We start from the raw sequence: 15,298 nt of genomic DNA, 5'->3' as shown, positions 1-15,298 counted from the left end.
TGAAAGGCGAGTAGCACGCATAGTCCGCAACAACACGACAAATTACAGCTGAATTCACAAAGCATATTCCAAAGCACAACAAGACGGACTTTGCAAAGGATGGGCTTTAGCAGCAGGAGACCATCAAGATTGCCTTTGGTATCACAGAAAAATAGGAAAAGACACCTGTTGTGGGCCCTTGCCACCATGCTCGATCGGTCTTAAATTGGTTTGAGGAACATCAATCAGAATTTAACCTGCTTCCATGGCCAGCTCAGTCCCCTGACCTCCTGACCTGGGACAAAGTCGAAAGATTCCTTCAAAGCTTGGACATGCCACCATCCAATCTGACCCAACTTAGAGCTGCCATTATGTCAGCATGGGCCAACATTCCTCAGCAACGGTATCAGCATCTTGTTGGGTCCAGTCCAAGAAGAATATCGGCTCTGGTCTGAGCTAAAGGTGGACCAACTCGTTATTAGAGGGTGTCTCATTTTTTGGCCACTCAGTGTATATATCCAGTAGGAGGCACCGAGGTTGCTGTTCTGAGCCAAGCTTGTATCATAGAAAACAGAAGTAAAGTTGAATATTCGCTGCCCAGGTTTAAGGATGAAAATGGTTGTCTCAATTTATATTGAGTCTTCCTGCTTTCTTCATTGAAAGTAGGCCAGAAATCCTTGGCTTGAGTTCCCTCATTTAGAGAGGTACAGTGAAGCATGTTAGGATGGGGTAGAGCTAAGTCACAGTCAGGACTCACCTGGGGTGGGTGACATGGGCTTTCCTTGGGCACAGAGTGTTATCCTGCTCATTACCAGATCGCCCTGCAAGAGATTTTCCACAAGGGGGCCTGTTGACTACCAGGGGTGGCTAAACACATGGGCTTCAATAAGACAGTAGGCAGGCGGAGGTCAGACCCGGAAGGAGGGATGTGCTTATCAAATTAATGCGGAAATCAAGGCAGACTGAGGTAGGTCTTACTTGAGTTTAGGCAGAGGTCAGGACAGGTGGCGTACATGCACAGGTCAAGTTCAGGAAGAGGTAGAGGCAGGTGACTCAGGCTCAAGTCCGTTACAGTCACAAGTTGAGGCAAGCAGTGTACATATGTAGATTAAGTTTAGGCAGGGGTCTAAACAGGTGACAGAAAGGCATAAGTCAGGTTGAGGCAGAGGTCGAGGAAGGTGGCAAACAGGCACAAGTTTGTTTTAGTCAGAATTCAAGGCAGGCAGCGGACAGGTGTAGCTCAAGTTTAGGCAGAGGTCGAAACAGGTGGCAGGCAGATAAAAGTCAGGTTCATGCAGAAGTCAAGGTACATGCAGAGGTTGCAGCAGAAAGGCAGGTTCCTGCAGAGGTCAAGGCTGTCAGGCATAAGTCCTGTTCGTGTAGAGGTTGAGGCAGGCTGCAGGCAGGCATAATCAAGTACACGCAAAGTCGAGGTAGGCAACAGAAAGGCACAAGTCATGTTCCTGTAAAATTCGAGGCAGGCAGCAGCCAGGCACAAGTCTGGTTTCCACTACCCCGCGATTTGCAAATTCATTCCGATTGCAAAACGTTTACCAAATGGAAACGGCAGCAGCAAATTGCATTAGGGTGATGCGCTTGGACCAAAATCGGAATTGTCGTCCCGCCGCGTTTTGGATGCGATTGAGCTCTACTTTACTCAGTATAGTTGCTCAATCGCATGGTGGAAATTAAAACGCGATCGCATTTCATAGTGGAAAAGAGCCCTAAGTCAGAAGTCGAGGCAGGCAGCAGACAGATGTAGGTCAAGTTCAGGCAGAGGTCGAAACAGGTGGCAGACAGATCTAATAAGGCTGGTCACAAAGGAAGGTGGCAGTCACTCTGGTCACACAGGAAGGCGGCAGTCACTCTGGTCACACAGGAAGGTGACAGTCACTCTGGTCACACAGGAAGGCGGCAGACAGATCTAATAAGGCTGGTCACACAGGAAGGTGGCAGTCACTCTGGTCACACAGGAAGGTGGCAGTCATGCTGGTCACACAGGAAGGCGGCAGTCACTCTGGTCACAGAGGAAGGAGGCAGTCACTCTGGTCACACAGAAAGGTGGCAGTCACTCTGGTCACACAGGAAGGCGGCAGTCACTCTGGTCACACAGGAAGGCGGCAGTCACTCTGGTCACAGAGGAAGGAGGCAGTCACTCTGGTCACACAGGAAGGTGGCAGTCACTCTGGTCACACAGGAAGGTGACAGTCACTCTGGTCACACAGGAAGACGGCAGTCACTCTGGTCACACAGGAAGGCGGCAGTCACTCTGGTCACACAGGAAGGCGGCAGTCATGCAGGATGCACAGGAAGCTGTCACACAGGAAGTCGGCAGTCACTCTGGTCACACAGGAAGGCGGCAGTCACTTTGGTCACACAGGAAGGCGGCGGTCACTCTGGTCACACCGGAAGGCGGCAGTCACTCTGGTCACACAGGAAGGTGGCAGTCACTCTGGTCACACGGGAAGGCGGCAGTCACTCTGGTCACACAGAAAGGTGGCAGTCACGCTGGTCACACAGGAAGGCAGCAGTCACTCTGGTCACACAGGAAGTCGGCAGTCACTCTGGTCACACAGGAAGGTGGCAGTCATGCTGGTCACACAGGAAGGCGGCAGTCACTCTGGTCACACAGGAAGGCGGAAGTCACTCTAGTCACACAGGAAGACGGAAGTCGCTCTGGTCACACAGGAAGGCGGCAGTCACTCTGATCACACAAGAAGGCGGCAGTCACTCTGGTCACACAAGAAGGCGGCAGTCACTCTGTTCACACAGGAAGGTGGCAGTCACTCTGGTCACACAGGAAGGCGGCAGTCACTCTGGTCACACAGGAAGGTGGCAGTCACGCTGGTCACACAGGAAGGCGGCAGTCACACAGCTCAAGCATAATATCTACAGTAGACTTTACATACTGATCAATATTCTTCAGCAGATTGCCGCCCCGTGCCACAATACAGCACCCACTGTCCACACAGTGAAGGACAGATTCATATCTCTTCTCCTGGGCTCAGCGCCAGACAACCAGTTTAGGCCAGTCATACAAGTGGAGCGCTTTGGAGCAGATCTCAGACACTGGCATAAGGTCAGCTAGACTGTCTGCAGTGCAGCCCATTGGCTAGCAGCAGTGTGACCTTACAGAACAGAGGTCCTGGGTTCCATTGCCAAATGATATAGTGGCTGCAGAGAGTTTGTAGTTTGAGAGTTTGACGTTTCTCCCAGTGTGAGTGTGTGTGTGTACACAGGTTTCCCCCGATGCCCTCCTCGATGACCTGCCAAACTGAATATATTACCAAGCTGACTTTTATTATAGCTCTTGCTGCAAGTGGCAGGGTGCCCCCTCTGCTGCAAAGACTGATGGGAATGGATCAGAGATCTCTGTACAGCACCATGGAATATGTCAGAGCTATATAAATGTTTAATAATAATAAGGGCTTGTTCACACTAAGGGCACTTTTGCCTTTTTTTATGTGCCGGCGATTTTTTTCAAAATTGCCGTAAAAGCGCTTGTGCAATGACTCCCTATAAGAGTGTTCTCATCTGAGCGGTTCGATTCCGATCCACTCACCAAAGCGCTGCCTGTACCATTTTTGGGGTGATTTGCCTCAATGGGGAAGGTATAGGGAAATCGCAAAGCGCTTGAAAAAGTGATTTGTACAGCGATTTACCCAGCGCTTTCATGAATACATACATTGTATTTATTCATTTCCGGCGGAAAGAGTTCACTTCCTGACTACCGTTAGGAAGGGAAAAAACAGAATTGCTCTGCAAAAGCGCTTAGAAAAGCACTTTACAAAAAACTGAAACGCGTAGGTAAACTCCGGGAGGCGCTAAACAAAAACACACAAAATCGCAAAGTGCTGGCGTCAGCAATTGCGATTTATAATGTGAACAAGGCCAAATAGTGTGTGACTGATGGGACTGGATCAGTGATCTCTGTACAGCGCTGTGGAATATGTCAGAGCTATATAAATGTATAATAATAATAGTGTGTGACTGTGGTGAGGACATTAGAGTGTAAGCTCCTGTGGTGCAGAGACTGATGGGAATGGATCAGTGATCTCTGTACAGCGCTGTGGAATATGTCAGAGCTAATAAATCTATATATATAAAATCGTGTGTGTGCGTGCGTGCGTGCGTGTGTGCCGCGATCACGCGAAAACGGCTTGACCGATTTGAACGAAACTTGGTATACAGATCCCTTACTACCTGGGATGATATGTTCTGGGGGTCTCGGGTCCCCCCTGCACACCTGGGTGGAGCTACAAACAGCAAATCAGATTTCACCCATTCAAGTCAATGGAAAAAATGGAAAAGGCTGCCATTCTCACAGTAATCAAGCCAGAGTCCCCACACTTGGCACAGTTGGTCACTTGGTGACCGAGGTTACAAATCCAGGAAAAGTGGGCGGAGCATAAAACAGCCAATCAAATTTCAGCCGTTCATTTTAAATGGGAAAATGTAAACTACAGCCATTCTTAGACTGTTAATCGCAGGGTTCTCAAACTTGCCACAGTTGGTCACTGGGTGAATGCGATTATCCTTCAAGAAAGTGGGTGGAGCCTACAACAGTCAATCAAAATTCACCTATTGATTTTCAAGGGGAATATTTAAACTGCTGCTATTCTTACACTTTTAATGGCAGAGGCTTCAAACTGCTACAGTCGGTCATTGGGTGACTGGGGTTCAAATTCACTAGAGGGGCGGGGCCACAAACAGCCAATCAGATTTCCTTGGTGGATAAACTGCTTCCATTCACAGATTTTTGATGCCAGGAACCTGAAAGCTCACAAACTTGGTCATTGAGTGACTGTGTGTCCAGGTTACAAAAAGTGGGTGGAGCCAAAAACAACATTTACTGGGAAAATATAAACTGCAGCCATTCTTACACCGTTGATGGCAGGGTTCTCAAACTTTGCACAGTTGGTCACTGGGTGACTGGGATTAAGATTTTGGAAGGTGGGTGGAGCCTACAACAGCCAATCAAAATTCACCTTTTGATTTTCAAAGGGAATATTTAAGCTGCTACCATTCTTATACTGTTAATAGCAGATGCCTCAAACCTGGTACAATTGGTCACTGGGTGACTGGGGTTCAAATTCAGAAAGGGGGTGGGGCCACAAACAGCCAGATTTGTTTATTTTTCAATGGGAATATACAAAGTATTGATACCAAGGACCCCAAAGCTGATAAACTTGATAATTGAGTGACTGTATGTCAAGGTTAGAAAAAGTGGGCGGTGCCAACAACTAAATTTTTAACATGGCAGGGTTCCAAAACTTGACACAATTGGCCACTGGGTGACTGGGATGAATATTCAGAAATGTATGTGGAGCCTACAACAGCCAATCAAAATGTACCTATTGATTGTCAAGGGGAATACTCACATTACTACCATTCTTACACTGTTAATGGAAGAGGCCTCAAACCTGATACAGTCAGTCATTGGGTGACCGGGGTCCAAATTCACTAAAGGGGTGGAGTCACAAACAGCCAATCAGATTTGTTAGATTGATTTCAGCCATTCTGTTATTGGCAGGGTTCTCAAACTGGGTGGGTGGGTGACACAGTTGGTCACTGGATGACTGGAACTAATATTCAGGAAAGTGGGTGGAGCCTACAGTAACAAATCAAAATTCACCTTTTGATTTTCAAGGGGAATATTTACATTGCTGCCATTCTTACACTCTTAATGGCCGAGGCCTAAAATCTGCTACAGTCACTGGGAGACTGGGGTTTAAATTCTGAAGGGAGCTGGCCAAAAACAGCCAATCAGATTTGTTTAATTTCAATGGTAAAATGCAACTTATTGATGCCAAGGACCCCAAAGCTCATAAAATTGGTCATTGAGTGGCTGTATGTCAAGATTACAAATAGTGGGCGGAGCCAAAAACAACTAACTTTTTTCATGGGAAAATGATAGGATTTTTTCATGGGAAAATGATAGGATTAATATTCAGAAAAGTAGGTGGAGCCTACAAGAGCCAATCAAAATTCACCTATTGATTTTCAAGGGGAATATTGAAACTGCAGTCATTCTTACACTGTTAATGGCAGAGGCCTCAAACCTGGTACAGTTGGTCGTTAAGTGTCTGGGGTTCAAATTCAGTAAAGGGGTGGAGCCACAAACAGCCAGATTTCTTTGTTGGATTAACTGCTTCCAGTCACACAATTTTGCTGCCAGGAACCCAAAAGCTCACAAACTTGGTCATTGAGTGACTGTGTGTCAAGGTTACAAAAAGTGGGTGGAGTTAAAAACAGATTTTTCTGGAAAATTGTAAACTGCAGCCCTTCTTCACTGTTAATGCCAGGGTTCTCAAACTTAGCATAGCTGGTTACTGGGTAACTGGGATTAATATTCAGAAAAGTGGGTGGAGCCTAAAAATGCCAATCCAAAATTACGTGTCGCTTTTCAAGGAGAATATTAAAATTGCTGCCATTCTTGCACTGTTAATGGCACAAGCCTCAAACCTGGTACAGTTGGTAATTGGGTCACTGGGGTTCAAATTCAGAAAAGGGGACAGAGCCACAAACAGTGAATCAGATTTGTTTCATTTCATGGGAAAATACAAATTATTCATGCCAAGGACCCGAAAGCTCACAAACTTGGTCACTGAATGACTGTGTGTCCATGTTACAAACAGTGGGCGGAGCCAAAAACAAATTTCACTGGGAAAGTGTAAACTGCAGCCATTCTTACACTGTTTATGGCAGGGTTCCCAACCTTTGCCCAGATTAATATTCAGGGAAGTGGGTGGAGCATATAATAGCCAACCAAAATTCACCTGTTGATTTTCAAGTGGAATATTTACATTGCTGCCATTTTTACACTGTTAATAGCAGAGGCCTCAAACCTGCTACAGTTGGTCATTGGGTGACTGGGGTTCAAATGCTGGAGAGGGGGTGAAGCCCGAAACAGCCAATCTGATTTGTTTAATTTCTATTGGAATATACAAATTTGATTGATTGATTGATTGATTGATTGATGCCAAGGACCCCAAAGCTCACAAACTTGGTAATTGAGTGTTTGTGTGTTAGGGTTAGAAAGTGGGCGGGGCCAACACCAGTCACATACATACAGAGGCAACGCCGGGTCATCAGTGGGTGGAGACAAATACAAATTTCACTGGGAAAATGTAAACTGCAGCCATTCTTACACTGTTAATGGCAGGGTTCTTAAACTTTGCACAGTTGGTCATTGGGTGACTGGGATTAATATTCAGAAAAGTGGGTGGAGCCTACAAAAGTGAATCAAACTTCACCTATCGCTTTTCAAGGGGAATATTTAATTGCTGCCATTTTTGCACTGTTAATGGCACATGCCTCAAACCTGGTACAGTTGGTTATTGGGTGACTGGGGTTCAAATTCAGAAAAGGGGGTGGAGCCACAAACAGCCAATCAGATTTTTTTCATTTCAATGCACATTATTGATACCAAAGACTGCAAAGCTCACAAACTAGTTCATTGAGTAATTGTGTGTTAGGGTTAGAAAAAGTATGCGGAACCAACACCAGCCAAATACATACCCGGGTAACGCCGGGCAATCAGCTAGTGTATAATAATAATAGTGTGTGACTGTGGTGAGGACATTAGAGTGTAAGCTCCTCTGGTGCAGAGACTGATGGGAATGGAGCAGTGATCTCTGTACAGCGCTGTGGAATATATCAGAGCTAAATAATGTATAATAATAATAATGTGTGACTGTGGTGAGGACATTAGAGTGCAAGCTCCTGTGGTGCAGAGACTGATGGGAATGGATCAGTGGTCTCTGTACAGCGCTGTGGAATATATCAGAGCTATAAAAATGTATAATAATAATAGTGTGTGACTGTGGTGAGGACATTAGAGTGTAAGCTCCTCTGGTGCAGAGACTGATGGGACTGGATCAGTGATCTCTGTACAGCGCTGTGGAATATGTCAGTGATATATAAATGTATAATAATCAAACATCAGAATCACCATATCTGACAGTGTCTCTTCTCTCCACAGTACCTTGGCTTGCCCGTGGCTTACATCCAGCAGGTCCTGGTGAAGGGGGTGGTCTCTCCGTGGGACAAGAACTTCCTCGCTGTGGATGTTTTCCGTTCTCCTTTGTCGCGAGTGTTTTCATTGGTGGAGGAGATCAGGAACCACGCGCTGAGAGACAGGTACTCACTACTCACTGCCACAACTTCCACTCACAACATAAGTGCGGTACGAGTCTTTCTTAGCAGAGGTAATAGAGTACCAGCAGCACAACTTCCAGGAAGTCCCTCCCCCCGGACTGTTGATTGGACAGTGCGGTCAGCAGCTTCCTGAGAAATTGTCATTGTATTCTTTCTCCTGCAAGGGCCCAATTCTACTGAAAACCACTATCCGCAATGAAAAGGGCCTGCAATGGGATCACAATTTTCTCTTTCTACACTGCACCCATTTCAGCGGGATGATCATGCCTGTTCAACGTTCACGCCTGCATTTATGATTTATGATTTATGATGGATAAAAATAAAATAAAGTTGACCAATCGCAAATGTAGGCAGAATGCTGCATGCAGTGCGTTTTGAGTTTGTCAAAAAATCGAATTGCTGTAGTGGAAAAGGGCACTGCGATTACCATGATGTGATCGGCAAATCGCATGCATGAATCAAAACGCGGCCAGTGGAGAAGGGCCCTTAGCAACAGCCTGATATCGCCAGGGCTTAATTAACAACTCAGAGGCCTGTAGGCACAGGTATTCTGGTGCCCTAAACTCCACCCCTGGACACAGGCCACCCCCCCAAGTATAAATCATTCTGAATTCTAATCCCTTCCTGATGTCACTAACTGTCCTTAGAATCTTACTCTGTAGTCACTGTCTCATATCATCCTTAGTGACATGAGACAAGGATTAGGGTGTCAGTGCTTGAGGTTAGTGATATGAGGCTAGGATTAGACTGTAAGCTGCTGAGGTCAGTGATCTGAGGAGAGGGGCTACCTCTCCCACATAAGGTGCCTGTAGGCATGTGCCTACAGTGCCCTATGGAAAAAACGGCCCTGGATGTTACATCACTGCATTCTTTGATTCAGCAGAACCTGATTGGCTGACAGTGTAGCCATCCCCCCTCCCTCTATGTGAGTGGACATTGTACAGGCAACATATGAAGCTGATAGAAAGGCAGGCTCAAACAGAGCCGGATCATCCACAAGGCAATTCTAGGCAGCTGCCTAGGGTCTGCAGAGAGTCGGGGGGGGGGGGGGGCCTGGTGGATGCTAGCCCTCGCCAAATCGAACTGAAAAAAAATAAGACAATCGGCGCTGGGCAAAAAGTGGTATCTTGCTTAGGACCCCATCTTATCTTAATCCATTTCTGGGAAAACGTTTTTATACCGGCGCTTAAAAACCCTTTGCTGACCACATAACTGAATTAATTAATGTTGTTTGTATTTGTTTTTTGTTTGTTTTTTTATTTCAAGCGCATTTGAAAAATTCATGAATAAACAGGCATAAGGCCAGGTTTCCACTTAAGCCAGACCTGGAATGGCGAGCAGGAGCGTGCAGTGTAGCATGCGCTCTAGTGGTCCATTGTGGTCTGGTTGGTGCCCCAGGCAGATGCAATTTAGCCTATGTATTCTACAGGGTGTACGAGAAACACAACCGCACAGCCAGATATACATATCCGATTGTGACTGTATATATATATGATGTGTACACAGGAATCTTTTATATATGATAACATCTCTGCTGTAAGAATAAAGCCTGATGTGTAGCCGTGTCACTAATGGGGATGGTCAGTGCGATGCAAATCATTCTGCGTTCATGCAAATGTATGCACTCCTTTGCTCATGAAATCAGTGAACTTGTTACTGTTAAATTTGGGGTTGATGATTACAAATTAAGTTACCCAGTAGTACTATACTCTACATATGCACTCCCCACAGAGCTGCAGGGAATCCACTAAGAATGTTGTGCACATTGATCGCAGAGGTGTTGTCTATCACCCATAAACCTGGTTCAGATTGTGCATGAAGAATGTGTAATAGAGGAAGAATCTCCTCATTCCCCTGCAGAGTACCTGCACATCACTCTTACATGTACCCACAGTTACATTGCCTAGGGCCTGATCCATGTTCAGATTGTACATGAAGAATGTGTAATAGAGTAAGAATCCCCTCATTCTCCTGCAGAGTACCTGCTCATCATTCTTACATGTATCCACAGTTACATTGCCTAGGGCCTGATCCATGTTCAGATTGTACATGAAGAATGTGTAATAGAGGAAGAATCTCCTCATTCCCCTGCAGGTTACCTGCACATCACTCTTACATGTACCCACAGTCGCATTGCCTAGGGCCTGATCCATGTTCAGATTGTGCATGAAGAATGTGTAATAGAGGAAGAATCTCCTCATTCCCCTGCAGAGTACCTGCACATCACTCTTACATGTACCCACAGTTACATTGCCTAGGACCTGATCCATATTCAGATTTTGCATGAAGAATGTGTAATACAGGAAGAATTCCCTCATTCCCCCTGCAGAGTACCTGCACATCACTCTTACATGAACCCACACTTACATTGCCTAGGGCCTGATAGATGTTCTTTGTTTCTCTCAACCCTCTACAAGTACTCTTACCAAGGACTAATTTTGATTTCTATTTAACAGCTACTCTACAGCGATATCCTAAGTTTAGTTAAAATGCATCTCTGGTGTACATAAAAAACCACTTATGCTTAAAAGTCAGAATGTCCCAACACATTAGTCTGTTTAGTAAGTTTCACTGAAACCCGGATAAGCTGGGTTCCAGTGCATAGATCTGCCCTCTTGCAGAAAATGGCCCAGGCCTAATCTATATCAGATGTAGAAAAGGTAGAGGCCTTTTTCTGCAGGGTGGCAGGGCTACACGCTGGGACCTGGCTGATATGGGACTCCGGTGAATATTATTATACAGACGACCTGCCAGGGGATTCACGTTGGCAGTGACATGCCCAGGATGGCTGACAGGTTAAAGTGTCAGCTTCCTGGCCAGGAGATTTTAGTTCCCAGACGTAGATGTCATCTTAATTTAGCCTTAAAATTTCTAAGCTTTTTTTTAGTAACGAAATGCCTTTCATGTTACATACTTTCAACCAACAAGATTGTTATATGTAAATTAGAGGAGTCAGAGTTGGACGAATCATAAACTGAGGAGTAGGAGTCGTACTGACTCTACAGCTTCTGTATTTTTCACCCGAGGTTTGCTTTAAACCTCAAATCTCATGTTATCTCTTCTCCCCCCAGAGCTGGAGTGAAGAGCCTGGAGGATGTGTGTCTGCAGGTCACGGACCTCCTGCCAGGCCTCAAGAAACTGCGTGACAAACTCCCGGAACATGGCTGCCTCCTCCTGTCCCCCGGTAACTTCTGGCAGAACAACCGTGAGCAGTTCAACAACGATCCAGACCTCATCAGGACCATCCAACAGCACGAGCCTAAGACCTTGCAGACCTCAGCCACCCTGCGTGGTAAGAGAGTGCCCAGGAGTCATTAGCTCTCATAGCGAGATTTCCCAACCCTCGAACCTCTGGCTATAATTTACTTTGCACTAATGACCTCTCTGCCATTTTTAAAGCATCTGGGTGCTTCTAAGTTCAGATTTTTTTTTTAAAAAAGAACCTCCCCATAAGGAAGATTCAATAATTATGCTTGCTTTTAGGTTGCAGTGTAGTGTGCAATTACTTACCTAGGGAGGCTGCTCTGTAGCTTTGTGAGCTCTTCTGAGGACAGTCAGTGACATGACTATGTACTCTGTAATGTGCTGCAGAAGATGTCAGTGCTATATAAATACATAATAATAATATGGTAGGACATTTAGACTATAGGTGGCCATACACTGGTCGATTTGCCATCAGATCGACCAACAGATAGATCCCTCTCTGATCAAATCTGATCAGAGAGGGATCGTATGGCTGCCTTTACTGCAAACAGATTGTGAATCGATTTCAGCATGAAACCAATCACAATCTGTGAAGCTGAGGTAATGTATTGCCGCTAGCGTCGTCCGACATTCGAACGCCGCTATCGACACACTCCCGACCCGCCGGCGATCGAGCAAAATCTTCCGCATGGACGAATCGACGGGAACGATTGAATCTGTCAGCGTTTGCGCAACGATTTCACAGCAGATTTGATCACAGTGATCGAATTTGCTGTATATCGGCGGGAAAATCGTTAGTTGTATGGACCCCTTATGACTATGGTTGGATTAGATTGTGAGCTCCTCTGAGGACTGTCGGTGACATGACTATGTGCTCTGTAATGAGCTGCAGAAGATGCCAGTGCTATATAAATACATACTAATAATATGGTAGGACACTAGACTATGATTAAGTTAGGATTAGATTGTGAGCTCCTCAGAGGTCAGTCAGTGACAAGTGCTGCAGAAGATGTCAGTGCTGTATAAATACATAATAACAACAGTGCAGAATATGACAGCCCTGGACTCCAGATATTACAGGACGTTTTAGCAGCTGCTGTATGAGACCCTTGCGTAGACTTTGCTGTTTTCAATTCGATTAAATACAGCTCCATTTCTGGCACAGGAACATGATAAACACAGTAATTAGTTTATCGCGCACAGCTTGAGCCCAGCTTCTGTTACCAGAGCAGATAGAGACTCGGAGAGAGCGTCTGGCCTGCATCTAGACAGGGAAAGCATGTTCAGCAATTCACTTTATCAGCTTCAGATGTCCTGATTATAATAGCTGTCTTCTCCATCCCGCACCCTGAGAAGGATCAATACTCATCATGATAGCGGTGGCTGCTCTGGCGGCTCACATTGGCTGAGACGAGTGGTAAGACTTTCTTCCTCTCCATCTGCAGATTTGCTCTTTGGAGTTCCGGGAAAGCAGAGCGGAGTCAGTCTGTACAACCGTCAGCGGATCGTGTCATACACCATCACTCTGGCGCTGCGCAGATACGATGCCAAGTAAGTAGCTTAGCGTTTCACCTGCCATTTTTCTGCAACCTTTAACTACTTACTGCACCAGGTGCAGTATAATTACGTCCTGGGAAACTTCACTTGAAGTCTCAGGGCTGTAAATAGTCGTCAGCTGCGGACAGCCGCCGTTGGCTCCTGCGCACGCCTCCACGAGGGTACTCGACGCCACGTGTTAGCGGGGAGATGATCTAAGTCCCCGTGTCAATGATCGCCGGCATCGATGAGATGACTGCGTCATTGTATCTTCCGGAGTAACACGTCCATGCATTACTTCCTGTTTAGTGTACTTAATGTACACAAATAGGCAATAATGCGCGAGGACATCTTGTGGCCAAATGGTAAAATTACTGCACCATGACATTTTAATAAAAATACCCACATTTACTTTTAAAATTAACGTCTTCCCTCCCACACTCGCTTATAGTACCCCCAAATTTTTTTTACATAAATAAATATATGTCAAGAGGGTATATTACTGTTAATTTTTAAATTATGGGCGCAAAACTGAAAAAAAATGCACCTTTATTTCCAAATAAAATATTGGCGCCATGCATTGTACTAGGGAAATATATTCAATAACCGGGACAAATGGGCAAACAAAATGTGTGGCTTTTATCCACAGTAGGAACGTATTATTTTGAAACTATAATGGCCAAAAACTGAGAAATTATTTTTTTTCAATTTTTCATTCTTATTATTCCCATTTAAATGCATTTAGAATAAAATAATTCTTAGCAAAAATGCAACACCTGAAAAAAGCCTAATTGGTGGCAAAAAAACCCAGACCTATTTGTTCACTGTTATCGAGTCTGCTAGAAATCGATGCTGTAAACCAGGGCTGTGGAGTCGGTACAAAAATCTTCCGACTCCTCAGTTTATAAAATCACTGACTCTGACTCGGGGTACCCAAAATGGCTCTGACCTCGACTCCGACTCCTTATTCTAATACTTAACAGGGCTGTGAATTTTGTACAAAAATCATCTGACTCCTCAGTTTATGAAATCAACGACTCCGACTCCGGGTGCCCAAAATTGCCCCAACTCCTCGACTCCAACTCCGACTCCACAGCCCTGCTGTAAACGATGCCTGATGGATCCGTTTTCGGGAGCACGGCAGTAGCGGTGATTTGGGGACAACTGGCGCTTCCTCCGAAAGGAAGAAGCATTGGAGTCATTTATTTTTATTTATTTATTGTATTTATAAAGCGCCAACATATTACGCAGCGTGTGAAACGTGTAGTGAATGATAAGTCTGTGAACTCCCCCTGACCCTGTCCGGTCAGTGTTCTCCCCAGAATTTTTTTCCAGCCGGGTAGCATGAAATAGTAGCCGGGTGGGGCGAGTTGATAAGGCAGGGCAACTCTGCTTACAGCACAGGAGGAGGTGAGCCGATGCCAGCCGGGTGGTCACCAAATCTAGCCGGGTGGAGCACCCAGCTAAAAGAGCCTGGGGAGAACACTGCCGGTTGTTCAGTACTGAAGTGCGATATTCAGCAGTATTCAGGTGTTCCAAATTCAGTTTGCAGAATTTGAACACCAACACCACGGTGATCCATTACTTCTTATAGTGCAATCTCTGCTAGCAGTAACGTGAAGTGGTCTGGTGTCCCTTGTCTCTCGTAGGTTCCTGAACAGTCTGAGGTCCCGGCTGAGGCAGCTCCATCCCAGAACCAACTGCACCACCCGCGGGGAGAACATCGTCCATGTGCATTTCAAGGAGGAGATCGGAATAGCTGAGCTCATCCCGCTGGTCACCACGTACATCATCCTCTTCGCTTACATCTATTTCTCCACCAGTGAGTCAGTGTTGCGGTGCTTGGTTTCCACTTGTGCGATAATAATAATTAAAAAAAAAAACTCTGGTCCTAAAGGGGCCAGTTTTGAATGGTCCTGAGAAGATTAAAGACCACAGAATGACTGGACTCTGCCTGGGTGAAATTGCTGATGTTTCTTAAAGTGAATGGGAACCGCATTTTTAAAAAGATGAAGCAAATACTTACCTAAGGAGAGGGAAGGCTCTGGGTCGTATAGAGCCTTCCCTCTCCTCTCTCGGTGCCCTCTATCCTGTGCTGCCCCCCCGTTTCAATCCCCCACCGAAAGGGTATTTGGAAGTGTTTGGGAGCCGTGTCCTCCCAAAGACGTGCGGCTCCATACTGCACAGGCGTGAGCGTGCAAAAGAGCGTGCTTGTGCAGGCGCAGTACAGGGCCGCCCTTCTTCAGGAGCACTCGGGCTCCCTAAAGACTTCTGAAGCCTCCTTCAGCCGGGTAAAGCAGTCTTTGACTAAATTAGTCAGATACTGTTACCGGGCGAGCCAGCACTGGAACGAGGGGACCAGGAGAGGAGCCGGAAAGGCTCTATAAGACCCAGAGCCTTCTCTCTCCTTGGGTAAGTA

At 45.9% G+C, this 15,298-nt stretch overlaps 1 protein-coding gene across 2 annotated transcripts in view; it reads left to right on the top strand.

Annotated features, from left to right (window-relative positions):
• The window catches only part of SCAP (SREBF chaperone), a 113,268-nt gene that overhangs the window by 59,340 nt on the left and 38,630 nt on the right, over positions 1–15,298 (top strand). For both annotated transcript variants that reach the window (XM_068235191.1, XM_068235192.1), the window contains exons 4-7: positions 7,964–8,121; positions 11,211–11,431; positions 12,789–12,894; positions 14,529–14,701. In XM_068235191.1, coding sequence (XP_068091292.1) covers positions 7,964–8,121; positions 11,211–11,431; positions 12,789–12,894; positions 14,529–14,701 — 658 coding nt within the window. The remainder of the gene's footprint in view (positions 1–7,963; positions 8,122–11,210; positions 11,432–12,788; positions 12,895–14,528; positions 14,702–15,298) is intronic.

Source organism: Hyperolius riggenbachi, chromosome 5, assembly GCF_040937935.1.
Source record: "Hyperolius riggenbachi isolate aHypRig1 chromosome 5, aHypRig1.pri, whole genome shotgun sequence".
Lineage (NCBI taxonomy): Eukaryota > Metazoa > Chordata > Amphibia > Anura > Hyperoliidae > Hyperolius > Hyperolius riggenbachi.
Note: the sequence above shows the minus strand (reverse complement) of the source record. Positions and strands in the feature narration are given on the sequence as shown.